This window comes from Astatotilapia calliptera, chromosome 4 (assembly GCF_900246225.1).
Source record: "Astatotilapia calliptera chromosome 4, fAstCal1.2, whole genome shotgun sequence".
Classification (NCBI taxonomy): domain Eukaryota; kingdom Metazoa; phylum Chordata; class Actinopteri; order Cichliformes; family Cichlidae; genus Astatotilapia; species Astatotilapia calliptera.
In genome coordinates this window covers 26,627,170-26,649,460 of record NC_039305.1, presented here as the reverse complement: position 1 = coordinate 26,649,460, position 22,291 = coordinate 26,627,170, and the positions used below count along the sequence as shown (strand labels likewise).

The 22,291-nt window shown below is 43.9% G+C and overlaps 3 protein-coding genes across 5 annotated transcripts; 2 read left to right on the top strand and 1 right to left on the bottom strand.

Moving 5' to 3' along the window:
- Nucleotides 1-1,042: 1,042 nt before the first annotated feature.
- On the top strand, nt 1,043-5,985 carry LOC113021237 (volume-regulated anion channel subunit LRRC8D). Of its 3 annotated transcripts, none has more exons than XM_026165782.1 (6): nt 1,043-1,160; nt 1,492-1,851; nt 2,491-3,072; nt 3,182-3,432; nt 3,771-4,148; nt 4,254-5,985. In XM_026165782.1, exons 2-6 carry the CDS (start codon nt 1,507-1,509, stop codon nt 5,374-5,376), a joined length of 2,679 nt encoding a protein of 892 aa, XP_026021567.1. In that variant the 5' UTR covers nt 1,043-1,160; nt 1,492-1,506; the 3' UTR covers nt 5,377-5,985. The 3 variants fall into 3 exon arrangements, with proteins under 3 accessions (XP_026021567.1, XP_026021570.1, XP_026021569.1); XM_026165785.1 differs by having other exon boundaries at nt 1,480-1,851; XM_026165784.1 differs by lacking the exon at nt 1,043-1,160 and having other exon boundaries at nt 1,374-1,851.
- Nucleotides 5,986-6,490: 505 nt separating this feature from the next.
- On the top strand, nt 6,491-12,334 carry ddx39ab (DEAD (Asp-Glu-Ala-Asp) box polypeptide 39Ab). Its single transcript, XM_026165811.1, has 10 exons — nt 6,491-6,633; nt 7,493-7,709; nt 8,049-8,176; nt 9,846-10,122; nt 10,242-10,360; nt 10,495-10,626; nt 10,766-10,875; nt 11,048-11,192; nt 11,336-11,483; nt 11,821-12,334. Exons 2-10 carry the CDS (start codon nt 7,502-7,504, stop codon nt 11,835-11,837), a joined length of 1,284 nt encoding a protein of 427 aa, XP_026021596.1. The 5' UTR covers nt 6,491-6,633; nt 7,493-7,501; the 3' UTR covers nt 11,838-12,334.
- Nucleotides 12,335-12,614: 280 nt separating this feature from the next.
- LOC113021254 (protein CYR61) lies at nt 12,615-21,598 on the bottom strand. The gene is made up of 5 exons (XM_026165813.1): nt 21,303-21,598; nt 19,865-20,078; nt 18,740-19,183; nt 18,089-18,267; nt 12,615-15,318 (listed from the first exon to the last, which is right to left on the bottom strand). Exons 1-5 carry the CDS (start codon nt 21,351-21,353, stop codon nt 15,013-15,015), a joined length of 1,194 nt encoding a protein of 397 aa, XP_026021598.1. The 5' UTR covers nt 21,354-21,598; the 3' UTR covers nt 12,615-15,012.
- Between the last annotated feature and the right edge of the window lie 693 nt (nt 21,599-22,291).

Sequence of the window (22,291 nt, the reverse complement as noted above, 5' to 3'; positions counted from 1 at the left end):
CATATGCAGACACACGCGCGCGCGCACACACACAGTTTTCACACTTACACACATACACCAGCTGTGTGGAGTAGCTCATCTTGTGGTTCATTTTCAGTTTGAGTGTTTGCTCCAGATTGTTTAGTGGCCTAAATATCAAGGAAATGACACCAGAAATTTACATTATGACCCTCTCTTGCACACACACACACAAAAATACTCACAAGTCAGTTTCAAAACTTTGGTCATCAAAGTTCTTTGACCTTTTATGTCTCACTACAGAAGCTCGGGTTTTGTAATTAAGTGGTGAGAGCGGCACAAGAGGAGCATTCACAGATAATGTGTGCGACTACAGTTGAGTGCAGTCAGAGCGGTACCGTAACTTCAGCGACCTCTGCTGGACAATGCTCTCAGTTAACTGTTTTACTGTAGTTTATGTTGTTATGCAACCTTATACCTCTTTTATCTGACGCACTAGACATTATTTGCTTTAATCCATATAAGGATTTTAAGTATGAAGCTGCAAACACAATAACTGACATATATTACAGCTGACACCTAAAATAATGTGTAGTTACAATGTAAAAAGTAAGGCTTAGGGTAGTTTATCATACAGCCCGCATACCTACTAGTACTGCAAAATTAGAATGAAGAAAGTGGAGCTATAAGTACTCTGTCCGCTTTTCTTGGTTATCACCTTGTTCTACTGAGCCTACTGGGAACTACTGTTGGTGACTTATGGAGGCAGATTTCACCAGGCTGTATTGTGAAGTGTTGTCAATTGAACTTTCCAACAGTGTATAAAGCTGGTAAAGTGTTCCCGTCATTATGCATATGAAGTATTTTCACTTTGTCCAGTGGAAACATTTTTCCACTGTTTTTTTGTGTGTGTCACATTTTTGTCTACTTCAGTTCTGAAGGAGTTAAAGGGAGCAAGCAAACCCCCTGTGGGTCTTGAGCAGGCTTCTAGCATTGAATTAAATTTCTCAGCCACACATCCTCTGCTGCCATGGCAACTTTTGAATAGCCTTGTGCCAGTCAGCTCAGGAGGAGTTTGTTTTGTAAGTTTCAGAAGTTTTTCACTGCTAAACCAGACAGCGCCGGCTTGGAGTTTCTGTAATGCGGCTGTGGGTTGATCACAAGTAGAGAGAGAACAGCAAGAGAAGAAGTTATTTGCACAGGTAGGTGAAGAGCTGTGGATAAAACAACAAGGACTGTTATGATCCAATTTGCATTGTTGCCAAGTAGAACTTAAGTGAACTTTTTTATATATATATAATTCGTTTACTCTTAGTTAGCAACAGCATTTCAAAGTTTTCTGGAATACATCTATTTGAAATTTCAAAAGATTTTCTATGTATTATATCAAATTGACTGTTAAATATTCACAAAATTCACTGTAGTTCAGTTCTGCAGTTTAGCTCATGATGTGATCCTATAATACAACTTTCCACATTTGGTCAGTGCTGTAGTTCTCTCTTAGTTTTCTCATTTTTAAAGCAAATCTTGCAGGACCCAGAGGACGCCATGTTTTCCCTGTCAGAGCTAGCGCCTCTGAATCAGCATCAGAACAGGTCTAAACTGCTGAAGCCCTGGTGGGAGGTCTTTATGGACTACCTGGTGGTCCTGATGTTGATGACATCTGTCCTGGCTTGTACGGAGCAGCTGTCCAGGGACCGAGTAGTGTGCATTCCTTTGGATTCAACTACAAACACTAGTGATCACAGTCACTCAAAAAGTGCCAATGTGGGACTGTCTCCATCGTCACAGCCTCAAATACACCACGCACACAAAATCGGCCCAAATCTTCACTCTGCACCTCGGGGTCGGCGCACGCACTTGGTGTACCAGCAGTACATTTATATTAGCCAGGTAAAGTAGTGCTGGCTTTGTTGTTTTTGTTATTCACTCTGTGAAAGCATAGAGTGAGCTATATTTAACATTCTGAACCTTTATGTAAAAGGACCTGCTCATACCCACAGGTTATTAAACCGCTTATCTCAGCTCTACAGTGGAACTTTAATCTCCCAGTTTCTTCTGATTCACACTTTGACTGTTTCAGTGCTCACTCACAGCTCTCATGGTGTTGCTTATTTAAGCCTTACTAACCCTCGGAGATAGAACCATGGTTTACCCCTATAGCCAACCTATAGAAGTAAACCAGCAAACAGTATATCTAGTATGTCTACTAGACATACTAGTAGTTCTGTCTACTAGTATGTCTAGTAGACAGAACTAGTATATACTAGTTCTGTCTACTCACAGAACCAGTATGTCTAGTTCTGTGAGTAGACATACTCACAGAACTGGGCTTACAGTGTATCCTGTATTTTAAGCTTTTACCCATTCAAATCAATTCAATTAAAAAGAATAACTTTAGCACCCATTTCAGTTTTTATACTAATCCTCTTCCTTTGTTAACAGGTAACCCTTTGTTATTAATGTTTCACAGTGTATGTCTGCTGCCCCCATGTGGTCAAACAATCAATTGCTGTTTGCCTGTTTCTATAGGTGTGCTACCATGAAGCTTTGCCTTTGTCCTCCCGCTTCTTCCCTTACATGGCCTTGCTTCAGTCCCTCGTCCTGGTAGCCAGTGGCTCCTTCTGGCTCCACTTTCCCCACACCTCATCCCGCATAGAGCAGTTCCTATCCATCTTGGCAAAGTGCTGTGAGTCACCCTGGACATCTCAGGCCCTGTCTCATGCCGCCCGCCAAGAGAGCATCCAGGAGATGGTGGAGGAGGGAAGACGAGCACAACAACCACACCACCGAACTTCCACTTCCCCGACAGTGACCCACACAAGACACTCGAGCATAGACTCGGGCACAGACAGCCCACTTTTAAAGAGGATAGACAGCGCATTTGCCACCCCTCCATCCCCTTGTCCCTCCACACTGTCCTGTAACTCCACTGTGTCTTGTGTATCTCTTGACTCCCGGGAGCAACTTCCTTCTTCCAGCCCATCAGTAATGGCTGACAGCCACAGCCAGGTAATCAGTCTGGATAAAAGTGATGGGGAACAGGCGAGGGCGCTGTTTGAAAGGGTCAGGAAGTTTAGGTCCCACTGTGAAAGCTCAGCTGTCATTTGTAAGGTAAGAGATCCTCTAGTCTGCTAGATTTACAGATCAACTTCTTTGCTACCTTAATTTTTTTTTAATTCCATGAATCGTTTAGTCTTGATGCCCATTTTTCCCTCTTCAGGTCTACTTGGCTCAGACAGTTTTCAAACTCCTGATTGTAACACTGATTATGAGTTACACAGTCCCTCTTCTCGGCTCCCTGTCCTTCAACCACACCTGTCACCCTGAGGAGCGGGCCCTGGTGGGCTACGCCACCTTCGAGTGTATCCACGTGCTCTCCTCACTTCTCCGCAAACTGCTGGCGGCCTACCTGACCTTACTGGGCCTGTATGGTCTGCTTAATTTTTACACTCTCACCTGGATTTTAAGCAGGTTAGAATAAAAAAATGTTAAAGGTGCACTTTTCAGTGTTTTTATCGCAGAAAAGGTAGGAATATATATTTTTAAAGTGGATAGTTTTGCCCAAAGAAAGTTAGAGTATGTATGAGTGCTACTTCAGGCTTTAACAGGCTTTGAGGAGAGAAACTAGTCTAAATGTAAAAAGCATAAATAAATAAATGATGCTCCTGATGATGAGCATATCAGAAAACTAGTTACAGGGGTAAAAAATGTAGTGCTGTGTTTTTGGCTACAAAATATCCTGTTTGATGTTTCTCTTTGTTTTTTCTTTCTTCTTCTTCTTCTGCCTTGGTGTGTTTGATTCAATTCAGCTCTCTGCAGCAATATTCCTTCCATTCACTGAAGGAGCTGAGCTCCCTGAGAGATTTTCCTGACCTGAAGAACGACCTGGCCTTTCTTATACACATGTTAGACCAGTACGACCCTCTGCTGGTCCAGCGTCTCTTTGTGTTTTTGTCGCCTGTCAGTGAGAGCAGGCTGCTGGAGGAAAGCTTAGAGAGGCGCTGGGGGGAGGAGAAGCTGCACGCCATGATCAGCGTGGATGCAGACGGCCGCTCCAGGCTGCAGCTGGTGGCCCTGCCTCGCCTTCCTCCAGCCCTCTTCACTCTCAGCCAGCTTCAGGTCCTCAAACTGGAGCTCATCGCAGACACCAGGTTTACTGCACACATGACCAGCATGACCTCACTCAGGTGAGTTGTACAGTGCAGGGGCGTAGTCTTTGAAAGTATTTCTTTTAAAGTATTCACTTCTTTTTAGACTCTAACTTGGACTTTTATGTGGCATTCCAACTACAGGGAGCTGCACCTCTACCACTGCACAGCAACTGTGGATCCCAGCGCGCTTGCCTTTCTCCAGGAACGTCTAGAAGTCCTTCAGCTTACCTTCACTCAGGCATCAGAGATCCCCAGCTGGGTCCTCTCCTTGCGAGGCCTTCATGAGCTTCACCTCTCTGGTCGCTTAGGCAGTGACGGTGGGGTGGGCCGTAGCTGGGCACTGGGGAGCCTACGCCAGTTGCGACACCTACGTGTGCTGGTGATTCGAGGCATGTTGCAGCGGATCCCCGGTGAGCTCTGCGAGGTGGCAAGCAGCTTGGTGAGACTGGAGATCCAGAATGAGGGCACGAGGCTGCTTGTGCTGATGGGCCTGAAGCGGATGGTTTACCTGACAGAGCTGCATCTGCAGGATTGCCAGCTGGAGCGTTTACCCTCTGCTCTGTTAGCACTGACCAACCTCCGGGTGCTTGACCTGCAGCACAATAACCTGAGGACTCTGGAGGAGCTGCTTAGTCTGGCTCACCTTCGTCGTCTCTCTTGTCTTAGACTTGCTTACAACCGTGTTTTGGTACTGCCGGCCAGCGTGGGTGTGCTTAGAGGCCTCGAGCTCTTGGATCTGTCAAACAACCAGCTCCAGAGCATTCCTCCAGCGCTCTTCACTCTTCGACGCCTTCGGAGGCTCCTGCTTGCCGGTAACCTGCTGGAGGAGCTGCCTGCTGAGGTGAAGGCACTGCAGCTGCTCACAGAGTTGGACCTCAGTGGGAACAGGTTGGAGAGGCTACCCACTGAGCTTTTCAATTGCTGTTTGGAGTTGCGCACCCTGAATATGTCTCACAACTCTCTTAGCTTCTTACCCAGAGAGATTGCAGCTCTAAGTCAACTGTGCAGGCTGGACTTGCGCAGCAACAATCTGGAAGAACTGCCTGCTGAACTGGGCTGCTGCTCAGGGCTGCATGGAGGTGGTCTCCTGGTGGAAAACTGGCTCTTTCTTTCTTTGCCACCGCATGTCAGAGACTTCCTGAGCCGCTCTTACACCCCAGGTGGTGCGCACACAGAGGAGCATTCCAGGCCCGAGTCTGACAGTTTTCCCTACTTCTCTCCTACACAGTGGAGCTTCTCTTCTGCTCTGGAATCACAGATATAAGGACAACAGCTATCAGACTGGTGACATAATAAAATAAAAGCACTGATGGAGTTTCTTACAATTTAGAAGGTTTTTCTTCAACTACTGCATCAGGCAAATTCTTCACCAATCTGCCCTTATTGTCCATTTTGTTTTTAGAAAATGCAGAACTAACAGATGGACTGCTTTGTATTGCATTGAAAAATATTTCTGGAATATTTTTGAATAAGAACATCTGTGATGAACGCATAAATTGTGAGTTAAAATCAAATGAGTGTGGACATCTCCATTAATATATTTAAATAACACTACTTGTCATTCTGTATTTGTAGTTTTCCTGTTAAAGAATGTGAGATTTTATAGATGACAGAGCAATAAAATGTATTCTTTTGTAAAGATTTCTGCAGATCTGCAGATACATCCTGATTGCTTCCTGTATAAAAGTATTCTTCAAAGTATTATGAAAGCTGAGACCTGATGCCAGTGTATCCATGTTGGATAGTTGGAAATACTGATACTTCTCGTTATTAATACAGTTACCGTATTATCGGCCTTTGGCGCCCCGTTTGTTATTCGTAATTCTGATTTTAATAAAAGGTTGTAAACGTTAGTAATGTTTCAACGACATTTATGCTGTACAACACTAATGCGTTCATTGACCACTAGAAGGCACTAAAGACTTTTAATTCTCAGTGCTTAATGTTTCCAGAATTAAAGCTTGATTTAGACTTGTGCAAGGAAACATAGAAATTACAGTTACATATACTTTTATTGATGGAGTCCGAATTTCTTCACACTGTTAACATCACATCCTGGAGAGGAGTTTTGCCTCGCGCGACTTGAACGTCTAGATTTCATACAATTTTAACGATTTCTGTGAAACAAAAACAAACTAACAAAATTGATCCAACCTGAATCAATTCCAGGAAGCTGTTTTATATTTAAGGTCACAGGCCTGCATTATCATACGCAAACACATCCCGGTTAATTTTATACTTATATTGCAGCAAAACGTGACTGTGTTAATTTATTTCGAGTGTCCCTCCCGAGCTCCCCTACGGAGAGCAGCTACAACTGTGTCCCGCTTTTTTCAACTGCGACGGACTGCGGCACACTTTTTATCCAATCACAGGCTGCTTTTCACAGAGGTCGCATAAACGGGCGAATGATATCGACCCGCTTTAGTCGAGGCGGAACTTCCGGTTGGTGGTATAAACTAACTGAGGCCTCTCCATGCGGTTGTGATCTATCGGGGCAGTCGAAGCTAACACCGAAACGGTAGGAATCCTTGAACTACTTCATTGTCCCGCTTGGGCGGTTTTCCGCGTCTCGTTTCACCTAAAGAAGCTTGTGAATTATATTTGTTTAATTTGGGCTGCAGTAGTGTTTGCTATCGCTAAAAATAACCTTTCGTTGTTTGTTTCAGGGGGCGGTGTTACTTAGCGTTTTGTAGCCTAGCATTTGATAGCCTAGCAAAGCAATCGCCACTTAGATTTCCTTATTTACACGAAATATGCCGCCTTTTTGTCATTCATATAACACTCCCGTTACAATTACGAAAAGATCGCCTTCTTATGCCGTTGGGAATATTTAGTTGGTCGTAGCGGATTAGTTGTTGTCGTGTAGAAGAGTAGCTTGCCACGTTAGCAATGGTTATGCAACACAATGGCTTTCTAGTGTTGTATGCGCTTAGAAGCTAACCGGTTTGGTCAATTTGACATCGTCGGTTACGGTTTTGACCTTGTTTGTTATATTGAGTGTACGTGGTCGTACAGAATATTTTCTGCCTACAAAACACTAGAGTATTCATATTTAGGCCTGCTCTGTTGCGTGTTTTCTTGCATAGCATTTCTTAACCACAGGCTTACTCTTTAAAATTCAGTTCGAGTTATACACAATAGAGCTAATGTTTGGAGTCACGTTTATAACCAACCGCGATTTTCATAGTTGCACAAAGTCAAACCCGCCTTGTAATGGTAGAATAAAATAAGACTTTTTAAATGTATTAAAATATGTGCAACAAGTGGGCTCGAATAAGAACCTCGCTTCATATAATCTAAGTAAAGGGAGCCCTCTCTTACAGACACAGATGAAGGACAGTGATCATTAATACTCAGCTGTATTTTCTTTGTTCCAGACAAATACAATGGCTGAGAATGACGTTGACAACGAGCTCCTTGATTATGAAGAGGATGAGGAGCCTCAAGGAGCCCCCGAGAGTGCAACCCCAGCAGGCAAGAAGGAGGTGAAAGGTTCCTATGTTTCCATCCACAGCTCTGGTTTCAGGGATTTTCTTCTGAAGCCAGAGCTTCTCCGCGCCATCATTGACTGTGGTTTTGAGCATCCATCTGAAGGTGAGACGCATTCAGCTGTTCTGGTACCTTTTGTTAAATGGGACTAGTGGGGAACTGGCAATTGAGTTTGTTTATGGCATACCCTTGCACTACACTGGTAGAACCAGTCAAAAGCTGTAAGTCTGCATGTTCTTCAACAGCGCTTACCTTATCTTGCTTGCATACATTAAGAATTTTTGAATAGCTTGACTTGCTTTGTGCGTCTAAAAAAATGCACCACTCCCAGCAGGACTGCCACTCCTCTTGTGCTCTTTATAGCAGTTCAAAGAAATTGATTTGCAGGTAATAATAAGACTGCACTTAACATTAATATTTGTGTTGTGTTGTTTAAAAACACAGTGCAGCATGAATGCATCCCACAAGCTATCCTGGGCATGGACATCCTGTGCCAAGCCAAATCTGGTATGGGCAAGACGGCTGTGTTTGTGTTGGCCACCCTGCAACAGATCGAACCCGTTGACGGACAGGTTAGTATGTGTGTTTAACATGCTTTGACTGTGCCTTCAATCTTGAGCTTTTCATTTATCGGCAATGAATGTTATTAGTCTGGTAATTAATGAACAAGCCAATAAAAGCTGATAGAGGTCCAAATGTTTTTGTTGTCCTGTTTTTGTTTTTAACTTAGCTGAAGTCAGAGCCACCTGTGAGAGAGCACAAACAAGACTGATCAAAATCAGTCTTAGTCAGAGCTAGGGAATGCCAACAGAATCAATACCCATGGTACCATTTTGATACCAAGATTTATGAGATGCAGCAGTGCTCGTCATCAGCTTATGCAGGGAGGCAGAAATCCTTCCAAAACTAAAGGAGGCAGGATGTGGTTTAAAGTATTCTATTGTCAAAGAACAAGTGGAAGATGGAAAGTCGTGCAACTGCAACAAACTTCTGCTCTGTCTCTTTTTTTAAGGAAGGCAGTCGGCTGTGCAGCTACTTTGCATTCAGGTGGCTGCAAAATCTGAGATAATTGATTAGCAAGAGGCGATATGCAAACAATAATTGGACTTCCAATTTAGCAAGGCACATGAAAGACTGGTATCCAGAGCTATTTATGTAGTTCACGTTGAGGACGAATAAGTTAAGAGTGACATCCAAAGTTTTGTCCTACAAATCTTATCCAGAATCACAGATTACTGCTTATTTTGTTTGAGACTCCCCATTGTAAAATAACCTTGAAATGTTTGTGCTCACTTAATGTAACTAACACGAGTTACAGTCACTTGCTAGTAACTCTAATGGGCTACTCGGCAGCCATCCTAACATCTCAGTCTGGGTCTTGTCAGTAAAATGATGTCAACATTTAAATAAATGATCAGAATTCTAAAATGTTTTAGTAACAGTTTAAGTACCTGGCACCAGCCAGTCATTTTGTTTCACTATCCAGCTGTGTGATTCTACTGGTATTTGTACCAACTGATGAATTTCTGGGATCATGACATTCCTTATTAATATACAAATAACAGATTTCATAGGTGACTTATAACCAGCAGGTTTCTTTGTTGGGATATGCAGTTTTGAGGACAACAATAAAATATGTTTTAGCGGGAAATCTACGACGTAATCAGAAACCCGTCTTAACGCTGCACCAAAACCTTCCACATAACTTGACAAGAGAAATGTTACTACATGTTGGGTTTTCTATGTTACGCTTGCGGTTAAGAGGGGTTTCCGTTTAATATGTAGATTTCCTGCTAAAGCATAAATCAGGCATAAGGGTCGATTGGCTTAAGTGTTCGTGTCAGTGCTGAAATGCAGCGCAGCCGATCCTGGTGGAATTTGGGGATTTGAGAGGATGGATGACATTCGTTGTGTATTATAGCATCAGTCTATTTGATTGTAAGTGGCATTTTCATGTTGTGCTTGTTATGTGGAAATTATACACCAAAGAGTTGATATATGGCTCAGTTCTGGCTTGTAGAGTTGCAGACCTTCAAGTCTAAGGTGTTATAGCTACAGTGGGATGTAATTTTCTTTCAAGGACAGATGCTTAGATGATCATAAAACACTAAAAATGTAACATTAACATTAAATGCATCTTGTCGTTTGTAATGTAAAACTGTTCATTTTAAACAAATTATTCTGCCTACCTTTGACTTTTTGATAGATTTTTGGATTTAATCTGTGTTTCCTTGTCTCCAGGTGTCTGTATTAGTCATGTGTCACACACGAGAGCTGGCCTTCCAGATCAGCAAAGAGTACGAGCGTTTCTCCAAGTACATGCCCACCATAAAAGCAGCCGTATTCTTTGGTGGCCTGCCTATCAAGAAAGACGAGGACGTCCTGAAGAAGAACTGCCCTCACATCGTTGTCGGAACTCCCGGCCGTATCCTCGCCCTGATCCGGAACAAGACGCTCAGTCTGAAGAACGTCAAGCATTTTGTCCTGGACGAGTGTGACAAAATGCTGGAGCAGCTAGGTGACTTTTCTTTGCTTTTGTCTTCCCAGTTTTCACCAAGTCGGCAGCAAAACTGCAGTAGTCAGTCAGAATCTTACCTTAGTCATTTTTTTCACTCTTTTTCTTTCTTCACATGGCAGACATGAGGCGTGATGTTCAGGACATCTTCCGGATCACACCGCATGAGAAGCAGGTCATGATGTTCAGTGCAACACTGAGTAAGGAAATCCGTCCAGTGTGCCGCAAGTTCATGCAAGATGTAAGTAAGCAGCGGAGGGCTGCTTCACCTCTGAATGTCTGTTGTTTTTTGTGAGACAACTCATCTCCACCACTTTCGGTCTGTACTGAAAACTGCTGCACTGAAGTTTTACTTACCTGCTATCTCATGTACAGCCCATGGAGGTGTTTGTGGATGACGAGACCAAACTTACACTCCACGGCCTGCAACAGTACTACTGCAAGCTGAAGGACAGCGAGAAAAACCGCAAGCTATTTGACCTGCTTGATGTGTTGGAGTTCAATCAGGTGAGGGAACATACATCTTTATATTGTTGCAAGCTAATGTTTGTATTCAAAAGGTCCCAAATACTCATTGAAAGCTGTAATAAAAATTGCATCAGAGGTCTAACTCGGTGCTTCCTTAATGCCCGTGCGTTGCCTCTAGGTGGTGATCTTCGTCAAGTCAGTTCAGCGCTGCGTCGCTCTGTCCCAGCTACTGGTGGAGCAAAATTTCCCTGCCATTGCCATCCACAGGGGAATGGTTCAGGAGGAAAGGTGACTTATAAACTCTCAACTCGTAAACATGCTCTGCTGAGCTTCAAATGTGTTGTGTATTTTTGAGAGCAGGAGGCCTCATCCTTCAACTCAACGCATTAGTCTTCAGAGAGTGCTTGTTGATAATCCTCCTGATGGTTCTGTCCTCCTTCCCCTTCTTACCCTCTCTCAGGCTGTCTCGCTATCAGCAATTCAAAGACTTCCAGCGGCGGATCCTGGTGGCCACAAACCTGTTTGGCCGAGGGATGGACATTGAGCGAGTGAATATCGTCTTCAACTACGACATGCCAGAAGATTCTGACACCTATTTGCACAGGGTGAGAAATGAATTTCTGAGCCCCTCTCCTTTTTCATATGCAGGAAAGTTGGCTGTCTTATTTGCTCATCAAGCACTGTGTGAATGCTAGTGGTAGTCCATGTTGCAGTTTGGACTTACTCTTACCTTCTCTGCGCCCCTCAGGTTGCCCGTGCTGGTAGGTTTGGGACCAAAGGCCTGGCTATAACCTTTGTGTCAGACGAGACTGATGCCAAGACTCTAAACGATGTGCAGGACCGCTTTGAAGTCAATGTGGCCGAGCTGCCAGATGAGATTGACATCTCATCTTACAGTAAGTGTTTTTGGTTTTTCTTATTTCTGAATGCCTCCTTAAAAGCATACTGATGTCTTTAATAACATTAGAACCACTGTGATCTGTGGATTAAAGAGTTTTGCAGCACTTTATTATTAAATCATTGCGTTAATGCTGAAGCGTTCCCCACAGAAAATTGCAGTAAACCTTTACTCGGCAACAAGACGCAACAGTTGGTGCTGTCACGTTAACTGAAGCGCTCCTCAAATCCTTCACATATTTAACCTGTTGCTGAAACGTCGGTATGCTCAGCTGTTGCTCATCGTTCTGATGTTTTGCGTGCTCAACTAGTCTCTCCTTCTCTCCCCCTCTGTAGTCGAGCAGTCCAGATGAGTCCCCGGCCAAACGGCAGTCTGCTCTTCGTGGATCTCGTCTTGTATTTGGAAGTAGACGTACTTCACCATTGATTTGAAAGCTCTGCCTTTCCTCTGTTCACCAAACGTTTATTTTTATTGTCAGTTTTTAGGGGGGTTTGGTTTTAATTTGTCTTTGTTTTGCTTAATGGAATTAAAACTTTTTATAAAATGTCATTTTACTGTTGTGGTCACTTATGAGGATGCTGTCTCTGCTCAGTTTTCATTGGTTTCAGTCTCAGCAGCGACAGAGCTTCAGGGAAACTTTCAGAGGAACATGTGATAGGAGTCTGTGCTTTTTCTTTATGTCCAAGCAAGATTTGTATAGGAGATGTTTTGTTTTCCTTCCCAGTACAAAAAAAGTGGCTGTTTGGCTGGTAATCAAAAAGTTGTAAAGACACAAATTTGGCTCATATGGCAGCTCTTTCTATGGATTTTTAACTGAATATCCTCCAATAAATGAAGTCACCACATGAACTGGTAGTGATGAATTTGCAGATTTTGACGGGGCAAAACATGTCACTGTTTAAATGTATTTTTTTTTTCTTGGTATTTTGTTTTAAGTATTAAAAATTCAAAGTGTTAAACAAGTGGAAATCTGCTTAGATGATTTAGCAACAATTCAATACTGGATAAACATCACTGTGCAGAGTCATAGTGATGGTTCTCTGCAATTTTTATTGCTGCACAGTAACTCGATATTGGATGTTGATATCTTAAGTGCAGTTGGGCAGACACAAATTTAACTTGCCACTAAGGTAACTTTTCTTTAGTACCAAATAGTGACTGTAGTGTACATGTGTAAATACATGAAATGCCTGCTAAATGTTAACATAGTATGGCTCGTTGCAGGGCTGCTAGCATAGCTGTGAAATTGCAGATCTTTGGCTGCTCCGCCACAGCAGCTGGATCTGCATGTTTGATCTGACTCAATTTAAACCAGATGCATTTATCTGCATGTTAGGGGGATGTGTTAAGCGCTACACCATAGAGTTGCTGTATAATTTAACCTACGTGACAAAAAAAATCCTCTTTTGATAAATGTTCAACAGTGATTGTCAGAGAGAATTTTATTTTTTAAAAAGCGAAACGATGAACTCATTCCAGCTCTTAAAGTCAACTGTAAACTAACCAGATTCCAAGAAGAGTTAATCACAAGGAACACTTTTTTTTTTAAGCATAAGATCTTAAGCATGACTCATTACAGAAAATTACAGGACTTATTAATGTACACTACTAGTTCTACAGTCATCAAGCTTTCAAAATTGGCACTTAATGCTCATAAACGATCTGAACCCTGCCTCGTCCAATGCTAAACTATACATGGACTACTTCAGTATAATGATTGGCCCTTATACAGCAGATAGAACTACAAAGGTAACAATGTGTCTGTACATAGCTGCACTATAGTTTCCCTCAATAAAACTAAAGATACAATATCAAAACCACAGCATCTTCATGGGCAAAATAGCAATGGAAAACACAAGACATTTCTTAGTAAATTAAAGTTTAAAAAGAACCCCTGATAAGGATTTGGGGCAGCAGATGTTTTGTAGTTGAGATGGTAGGGGGGGGAAAACATTCACCTCAGGGCAAAAATGTGTAATTTATGGCACAAACGGATAAAGTACATTGGTGCTTCCACTGAGACGAAGTTACCACTGTATACAGTAATTTTAAAAAAGGCAGTTCGTGATTTCAACTCATCTGTATGTGGATACCAGATTAGGCTGTGAATCAAGGTTGCTGTAAGGTGCTCAAACGTCAACCCAAACACCAAGTCGGGTGGATAATCATAATAAAGGGCTAAGCCATCCGTAACGTACAACCTGAAGATAGACTTGACAGTGTTAGTTTCCTTAGAGGTAGGCTCCTGCTGACATTTGGCAGCTGTAGACCTCAACCCCCTGAAAACAAAATTACATAAAGCTCTTCTCACAGCCGTGTGAAACGACTGAACAGCCTTTCAACAGCATTTCTCAGAAACAGGATGCACTTTAACACGAAGAGGCTGCTCAGTTACGAGCCAGATTAGACGACAGAGCAGTTCCACCTTCAAATCACAAATAACACATTTACCGTGGCACACGCAGCTTTCCAAAATTCATTTATAAAACAAACCAGAGTGGACGATTGTCTCCTTCTGCCATCACGAGTCAGGATTGTACCTGGCCAAATTAGGTGGTCGACTTGTTGGCGACAGAATCCCGAGCGTGTTCTTCGGATGCTCGCGAAATGTCTCAGTTTCTTGTGAAGGCAAGGCGAGGGGATGAGTCCAGCTGCGTAAACAACCTTTGACATTTTTTCCCACTTATGCCTCCAACCACCAAGTTCAACTCCAACTTTATCCATTGTATATACCTCATTTCCTCCTTTATCATTTGTTGTTCATCATTAGATATGGCTTTCTGACCAAATCTGAGCCCGGGGTCAAGTCCTGGTTTGATGGCAGTTCCTCACCCTCTCTCTGGGCTCAGCAGTATTGTCCGCCTGATATTGTTGTTCTGCCACATCGATTCTCCGAGAATAGCAGCGCCACCTTCCCCAGTGGCAGGCTGCTGTGTCATCATGTCTGTCTCGACAATAAATACCAGAGAATAAATACCATAAAATGACCCAAACCACATTCCCGTCAAAACATCTGAGACAAACTTCCATCTTCTACCAACGCCATCCTATTCTTCTTTGTCACTTAGTCTATCAGTTGTCATATACTGGAGTGCGCAGACGTGATTCCAGCAGGTTTGTCAAATCCACACCGTGAATCCTTCAGCACACGAAAGACTTATGCATGTCTGTGTTTCTCAGCTGTTCCCAAAAACAGTTCTAGGGAACTTTTGAAGCTGGGCACTAACATGGGGTCTGCTTACACCCAAAGATTTATTCACAGTTTAAAGTCTGGCAAGGCCAGAAACAGCTTTTTATCTACACTAAAGCAGGGCCTGGTCACTTTTGCGGTTTCCACATTGTGAGGTACGCCCAGTCCGAGACACATTCCTCTTTTCCGCATTCATCCTCAAATGTTTCGGTGTGTGTTCCGCTCATGGATCCACTAAGGACAACTACTCTATAATGGGTACTGCTGGGGCGGGGGTGAGATGGGGGAGTTAATGTCTGTTTTTATGAAGGAATGTAGGTTTGGCAGGGTAACGCCGCTAGTCATTGAATTTGTGCGTGTCCCCATAGAGCCACAGCTGTGGGGGCATTACGGCCTCGTTGAGATGGTTGCACTCGTCGCTGCACTTGCACGACTGGATGAACATCACGGACCTGCTGAAGCGTTCGCCGTCAGGGCAGGCAAAGGTCACGTTAGCTGTGCGGGTGCGACGTGGCGAGCAGCAGCGGCCGTCCCGGCATACTCCACAGTAGTTGGGCCGATAGAGGCGAGTGCTCCTACAGCCAGCATATGACAGACGATGTGGCTCTGGGGCCTTATGGGTGCGAGAGCACTTCCTTCCTTTCTGTGGACGGAGAAAGAAGAAAGAAGCAATTCAGTTTTTCCAGTGAAAAGGCTTCACCAGGTGTCTACAGCCATGCACGCAGGGCTGTGAGGCTGTACTGTTCACCATCCTGGTTTAGCCTGTCACAAGGGGAATGTTTTCCAGTGAAAAGTAAATGAACTGATGTTGATGGCACTGACATAAAGTAGTGCCCAAATTTAAAACTGCTATAATGTCACCAAAAATCACAGACTGTATATAAAAGGTGGACATGTATATAAACAATATCAGTTAGCAAACAGAGCAAGAGGGTTCCTGGTTCAAACCCCAGTCTGTCTCTGTGCATCTTAACCATCCAGGTGCAATTGTTTCAAAATTGGCCACAAGTATGAGGAAGACAAAGTAGATAGAACATAAGCTTTTTTTTTTTTTTTTAAAGCACGTCCCAGTGCAATCCTAACATCTACCACAGTTGTTCCATCACATCTCCCCCAAAAACACTTCCTTTGTTTTGTGTACTTTTGCAGCATTTTTCTATTTTCTTGGTGTTTTCTTAAGTTGCACTGCATTTGACCTCTCAGGGCAACTGTACACTTGATCTCTGAGCTCTTTAAACACTTTCTTGCAGAATTTTTAGTCTTTATTTAGCGATTTGAGGTCTTATCGTTTTATATTTATATTTTATATAATTGTGGGCTTACCTTGTGATTATCAAGTGGCTATTGTGTGAGCATGCAGAGTTTTTGGTCAGACCCTCCAATCACTAACTAATGGCTAATAGAGCTAAATTCATCTTTTATATACACTCTATGATTCCAGTTTACCCTGAATGTGGACCAAACCTTACAGTGATCCAGTGATCCTGACATCCAGTGATGTCAGGAATAGTCAGGGGAACATGAATAACCGCATAAATTCACCTTACATACTTAACTCTACCAGGTCTAAAGGTTGTCGAGATATTTAGAGAATTTGACTCTCTGGGTGATCCATAAAATCTGCTAACAAAGTCTTTCTTTGGCACAGGAGGCATGGGTGTGGTGTGTAGCCGGTTTAAAACTGTGCTCCAGTGAAAGCTTTATGGCTTCACGTTTGCTTGAAATTAGAGCTGCCACCGTACCATAGAGCAGCATCAAGCAACTTGTTATTCATCGCTCATGACGTGAAAAACAAAGTTAATGGGCTGAAAGAAATAAAAGGTCAGAACAGCAGATGAGCGCCAGAGAGAATAGCGTGCCAGCGATAGTTAAGGATTGACACTTGTTTCCATTAACACCCACAGCAGCTCTGCAAACACTGGGAGAGCTCAGAGAAACAGGTGCACAACAAGCCAATCAGCTTCATGAGTGGCTCGAGGCAGGGGGCAAAATGTTTCTGAGAGTGTTTTGTTTGAAATGTGAGAGAGCAACAGAGTGGGCGAAGTGCTCTTTAAATCACACAGCATAGTGCCACCGAGTGCAGCTGTCGGCCGCGGTGTCACGTCAGTGAAGGAGAAAGAGTTATTCCTCTGTCGCAGCAGCAAAAAGTTCTCCGATTCACACTTATGTAGTCAAAGTTCAAACGTGAACATGAAGCCAGTAAAAAAAGTGCAGCTTCGTGAATAAAGGAGCAACTGAAAGTCGCATTAGCAGGTATCAATCTATTAATTATAGACTGTATATAAAAAAAAAAAAAAACACAGACACAGTAAGATGCATTTTGAAGCCTCTGTATTAGCATTTTGGTCACCACCATGATGTTTTTTTGGTTTCTTTTACTGTGTATTTGTACGAACAAACTGCATGATCTATGGTGGGGTTTTTTTGTTTGTTTGTTTTACACAGTTTGCCTTTGCAGTTATTTCCATCTTAAATTCTGTGTTTAAAATTAAAAGCCCCTGTTATTCATATTAATGCAAAAGTTAAAGTGTCTGACCTGTAGCAAAATGTTTAAAGTTGCGCTTTTAACTTTTTTAGTAGTCATCATATTTAGTAGTAATTAAGCCAATTAGGTTTATTATATTTGGGTAGATCAAAGTGATGATGACATGAGCTGTACCATGTACAGGATGGGGCCGTTGCCAGTTACTTTTTTATTACAAGTTACACGTTCCTAATGTCTTCTAATGACTCCAAAGTGTAGGTAATTAAGTATGTCTGTTGACGCTCTGCATCTTCAGAGGTTGTGATGAAGCTACAGGATGTGTTGTGGCCTACTTCTTGGCGTTGAGCACTTGCCGTTTAACCAGGCAAGGCTTTCTGATCTTAGCCCTGTTGAAATTTTACTTTTATAATTCAGTTCCAGTAAAGCAGGATTTCATTAGAGCGTTTTATGATCTTTGAACTGAGCCAGGCTGTTCTCTCTAGTTTCATTCTAGTTTTCATATTTACTGTATGAAGACATTTACTGTATTGAGAGTGTTGTCAATCATCACAACCAACCCTCTGGCAGGAAATGTGAAATGGTATTTTCAAAACTTTCAAACTAATTAGCTACACTTTGATATACTTTGATATACTCTGATCTACAACGAGCTGAAGCCACAGGTCTCGTTCCCCTCTGTTTTCATCTCACACAGCAACAGGACTTTGAATAGACAGAATGGATCAAAAAGGGGTCCAGCAACAGAGGGATTCGAGGGGAGGGGGCTTTATACATGCCATGATATTAATACAAACTGCCCCTCGAGAGACGCTTCTTTCCTGAATCTTATTTAGTCTGGTTGCTGGAACTCCGTGGCTGGGGTCATGAGAAGAAGGTCTGCCTTTATAAGGATCTTTAAAGCATCCAAACACACTCATGCATTCCTCACCTTGACTGGGATGGACATGGAGCTGCAGGGCCGAATGTTGCACAGGCGTGTCTCCTTGATCATTTTACACTGAGCATTGTCATTTGTAACACGAGAAGAAACGCCCATCCCACAGCTCCGGGAACACTCGGACCAGGAAGTGGTCTGAACCACGCACTCATCACTTGTTTGCTTCCAGGCTACGAGAGATGAAAGAAAGGACACGTGAGGGAGAGCGATGATGGGAAATATTGAGAGAGAGCCAGAGAGAAGCCAGGTCAGCAGGAGTTAAGCAGGGGGAGTGAAGTGGCTACTGGGAAGTTTGAGGGAAAAGCAGAGGTACACAGATGCACAGCACACTGGCCTTATTCACTGAACAGGCAACACTGACGCACAGAGAGGATGATTACAGAGCAGGGAAAGCTGGGTGACGGAGGCATGTGCTGTGAAAGAGCAGTGTGTGTGAGTGCGACCAAGAGCACCTCTGGTGTGCAAGGAGCCAGTGGAAAACAAGCTTCACATAAATGCCAAAACACATGCATGGACGCCGGGGAGACGGCTCACAGCGAGGCCGTTTGTGCATCAGCGGGCTGAAGTGAATAAAGCGTAAACAGGACACTTTACTGTGTAGTGGAAACAGGCGCACTCCACAGCAGGTCACCAACTCCTCACCTGCCAGGTGCTTGTTTCCACGTGGCTTGCCCCACTTGCGTACCGCTTCCACCAGTTCGTTGCCAAGGGTATCCTTCTCCTTTTTGTGTTTGTAAGTGTAAAACTTCCGGTAAGGCTTCGGGAAAGGCTTCGGGTAGGGATACACTGAGTAGGGAATGAATGGAGGGTACGGAGGGAAAGCGGGAGGCTGGGGTCGGCGATACACCGGGGGCACGACCGTGGTTCCCTTGTGGCAGTCGATGCTGAGGCAGCACTGCCCGGGCACCTTGACCAGCTGCGGGGCAGGGCAGGAAGGCGATGCCAAGGGCACGTGGCTGGGGCAAAGAGGCACGCACCCTACTGCTCCATCGATGCAAGTGCATTGGTGTTTGCAACCAGCTCTGAAGTTCTCGCCGTTTTGATAAATCCGACCGCTGTATTCGCAGGAGCGGCCCTCGGCCTTCGCTGGGAGGAAGAGAGAAGACAGGCGAGCTGGTCAGAACGCTTTTAATAGCACACACTTAGTCTTTAGACATCAAATAGCAAGACTTTTATGTGACTGTGTATTTAATGTGTGTGGTGGACAGATGAAAGGAGAGAGAGAACAGTCGCAACATCTCCACATTTAAGAAGCAAACACTATTCTTAGACCAGAAAGGGAACGTTGACTTGTTTACAACGTCCTTTCCCTTAACACCCTGAGTGGGACTCCCCACACAACACCCCGGATACCCCCACCCCCCTTTATATAGCAACACCCCCAAATAAACACACATATAAAAATACCACTGTCTGTGCATGTGTGTTTGTGTGTTTCACGGGCCTGTTTGTGTACACACTGCAGCACTTATATAAATACCGGGGCTGGCCGGGTTTCAGTCACAGGCTCATGAAGGTGCTCTGTTTTTTGAAACGTGGCACAGGCTTCAAACCTCAAGCCCCTATCAAAGAGAAACCCCAGCCGCCCTGGCTCAGAAGCCAGATTCCCCACCCTGAAGTTACACATTGCCTTACTTCAACCCCCAAAGCTGTGCCTGATCTAAAGCAGGGGTAAAAAAAAAAAAAAAAAAAAAAAAAAAAAAATTCACCACTTCTCAACCCTTCCCACCCCCACCATCCCTGCTCTGCCACCTCTGTGGTACATACCCCTGCAGATGCCATGGGTTCGGCCCACATCATTGCCATAATTGCACTCCAGTCCTTTATGGTGGTCACAAGGGCGCCCCTCATGGCAGTCTTGGTTTAGCTGGGCAGCGCACACCTTGCAGCAGCCACATCCGTCTGGGACTGAACTTACCCCTGGGGGGCAAGATGGGGGCACTGCTGGGCACTCGCACACTACTGGACACTCAGCAGTCACCTGCAGGAAGGGACAGAGTAATTTAACCTTCTGCACCAAAAGGAATAAAGAGAAAAATCACACTGGAACCAGGCAGGACAACAGATTGACTCAAGTTACCCAGATCACAGAAAGTCCTCAACGTGTATGTATGAATGCGTGTGTGTGTGTGGCTTAAAATATTGCCTGAATACTCGGCACTGTCCTGAACCCCACAGGGGTATCTGTAGCCCTCTGTCGCCTTCCGCTTGGCATTCGCCTGGCAAGAGGGGATGAAAGGTACGTTCACTGACCCCCACCTCCCGGCTTCTAAATCTTTTGTTTCTGACCCCCTTCTGTGTCGACACACACACAAGCCACTCTCACCACTCCCAGCATTTATTGGGATCACACAGCCTGTGGATCACAGGGAGCTGTCAGTCTGACTGTCCGCAGTCAGATCACCTACAGTGATCCCTTCCTGACTCCGCCGCCACTCTCTTAACCCGGGCCAAGTTCTGGTGTGCCAGAACCAGCACTGGCACTGCTTTCACTCACTGCTGAGGTTCCTGGGAGGGTTTAAAATTACATTACACAAAGACTGAACAATAACTCGTGAATCACCGTGCATAACATGGTAAGTTAAAGCATCTCCCAGCCAAAAGTCACATAATATTCCTTGAGATATTTATGGAGCGGAACGACTTCATATCGAAGTGTATTTTTATACCCATTGGATAAAATTACTGTGGTATAATTTTAGACCTACAGTTGGATGGAAGCCGGTGTACACATAGTAGGGTTTATTACTTTTACTTGTCAGATAATTTAATTAGACTGCGAAGAGAGTGTAACCAATTACATTTATATAGTTTGCATATATTTCCCCTTTACTTGAATATGCTTCGGACACTAGTGATCACATTTGTAGTGTAACATTACAAAATGTAATGGAAATAAACCGCCAAACAAATCGTAAAATGACTCAACTGACTTTACATGGGACCTCTTGAAACACCGCTCAAGACCTCTTATTGCTCCTCAAGCCTCAATTTGGAAACCAGCCAACCAGAAAGCACAGTAGCCGCCGTATTAATAAGCGATGACAATCTTAACAGTGCTGGGAGCCACTGGGCCATTATTATTTTGGCACGCAGCGCTAACACCAGCATGGAGAGCAGACCCTGACAGCACGAGAGCAGCACGGGCGCGTGAGACCTTAGAGCTCGTGCGTTTGCATGAAGGGAGAACACTTCACGTACTCACCGAAGCGACTGTAACCACTTGTAAGGCAGCAAATAATAGCAGCGTCCCCATGCTGTCAGCGTGCTCACATGGAAGACGGGAGAGCGTTTAAAAACAGCGCTCTGTGACAGGAAAAGCCCAAATCCTTCAAGTGAGCAATAGCGTTGGTCCACAACAGTAAAATCCGACTCGCAAAAAATATATATATATTTATGTATCCTCACACGTCTTCCACCAATCTCTCAAGTTCTCACAGACCAAAAGTTTGAGCCTTGTTTTTATATCGTTCCCTTTCTTTTTATGGCAACCACGCCCACCCCAGCCCTCCTTTAACCAATTAGGACACAGGCGCGCGGCCAAAGTTGGAAAAAAAAGAAAAACAGGGCGGGAGGGCATTGGAAGGAGGCGGGGCTTGGACCTCCAACACAGGTTTGGTTGCGGGAGGGGGCGTGGCCAGCCATGAATGCACTCATTCATAAAAAATCAGAATTACTACATTCCAAAGAGGAGCTGGCTCTGGGATGTTTATTTATTTATGTTCGAGCGAAAATAATATTTTCGATGCTTTAAAGTCCTTTTCACACGCAAGCCTCTGTCCGGCTGCCGCTTTGTGAGGAGTAAAATAAATATACGCAGCTGCTCGTCTGCGCTACATTAATACTGGGAGCAGCCATGGAAAACAGCTAGGAATTTCCTTCTGCCACTTTATAAAAATACTATTAGACAAGAGTTGGGCAGATCAAATGCAAACACATGGAGAACAGAGTGTTCCTAGGAGCTGGGTTTAACTGCATAACAGAGTGAGAGGGATGTCTGAAAATCATTGAAATAATCAGTGTAATTCATCAGTTCCTATTTAGACCTCATGTCTCCCACACACAACCTGTTTTCATGGGTACTTGCACCAGCAAGTACCCATAAAAAACAGTTCTGTATCTGTACACTGTAAGAGTGTTAGAGAGGCCAGGGATGTGTGCCTGGACAGTCTCTGTGTCATTTTGACACAGGAA

Excerpts from the sequence above, each read along its gene's own strand:
- ddx39ab (XM_026165811.1), top strand. The coding sequence starts at position 7,502 with ATGGCTGAGAATGACGTTGACAACGAGCTCCTTGATTATGAAGAGGAT. Across the intron at positions 10,361-10,494 it reads GCCGCAAGTTCATGCAAGAT|CCCATGGAGGTGTTTGTGGA; the intron begins GTAAGTAAGCAG and ends TCTCATGTACAG. Across the intron at positions 10,627-10,765 it reads ATGTGTTGGAGTTCAATCAG|GTGGTGATCTTCGTCAAGTC; the intron begins GTGAGGGAACAT and ends CGTTGCCTCTAG.
- LOC113021254 (XM_026165813.1), bottom strand. The coding sequence starts at position 21,353 with ATGGGGACGCTGCTATTATTTGCTGCCTTACAAGTGGTTACAGTCGCT. Across the intron at positions 19,184-19,864 it reads AACCCATGGCATCTGCAGGG|CGAAGGCCGAGGGCCGCTCC; the intron begins GTATGTACCACA and ends TCTTCCTCCCAG. Across the intron at positions 18,268-18,739 it reads TGGAAACAAGCACCTGGCAG|CCTGGAAGCAAACAAGTGAT; the intron begins GTGAGGAGTTGG and ends CATCTCTCGTAG.
- LOC113021237 (XM_026165782.1), top strand. The coding sequence starts at position 1,507 with ATGTTTTCCCTGTCAGAGCTAGCGCCTCTGAATCAGCATCAGAACAGG. Across the intron at positions 3,073-3,181 it reads GCTCAGCTGTCATTTGTAAG|GTCTACTTGGCTCAGACAGT; the intron begins GTAAGAGATCCT and ends TTCCCTCTTCAG. Across the intron at positions 3,433-3,770 it reads CTCACCTGGATTTTAAGCAG|CTCTCTGCAGCAATATTCCT; the intron begins GTTAGAATAAAA and ends GATTCAATTCAG.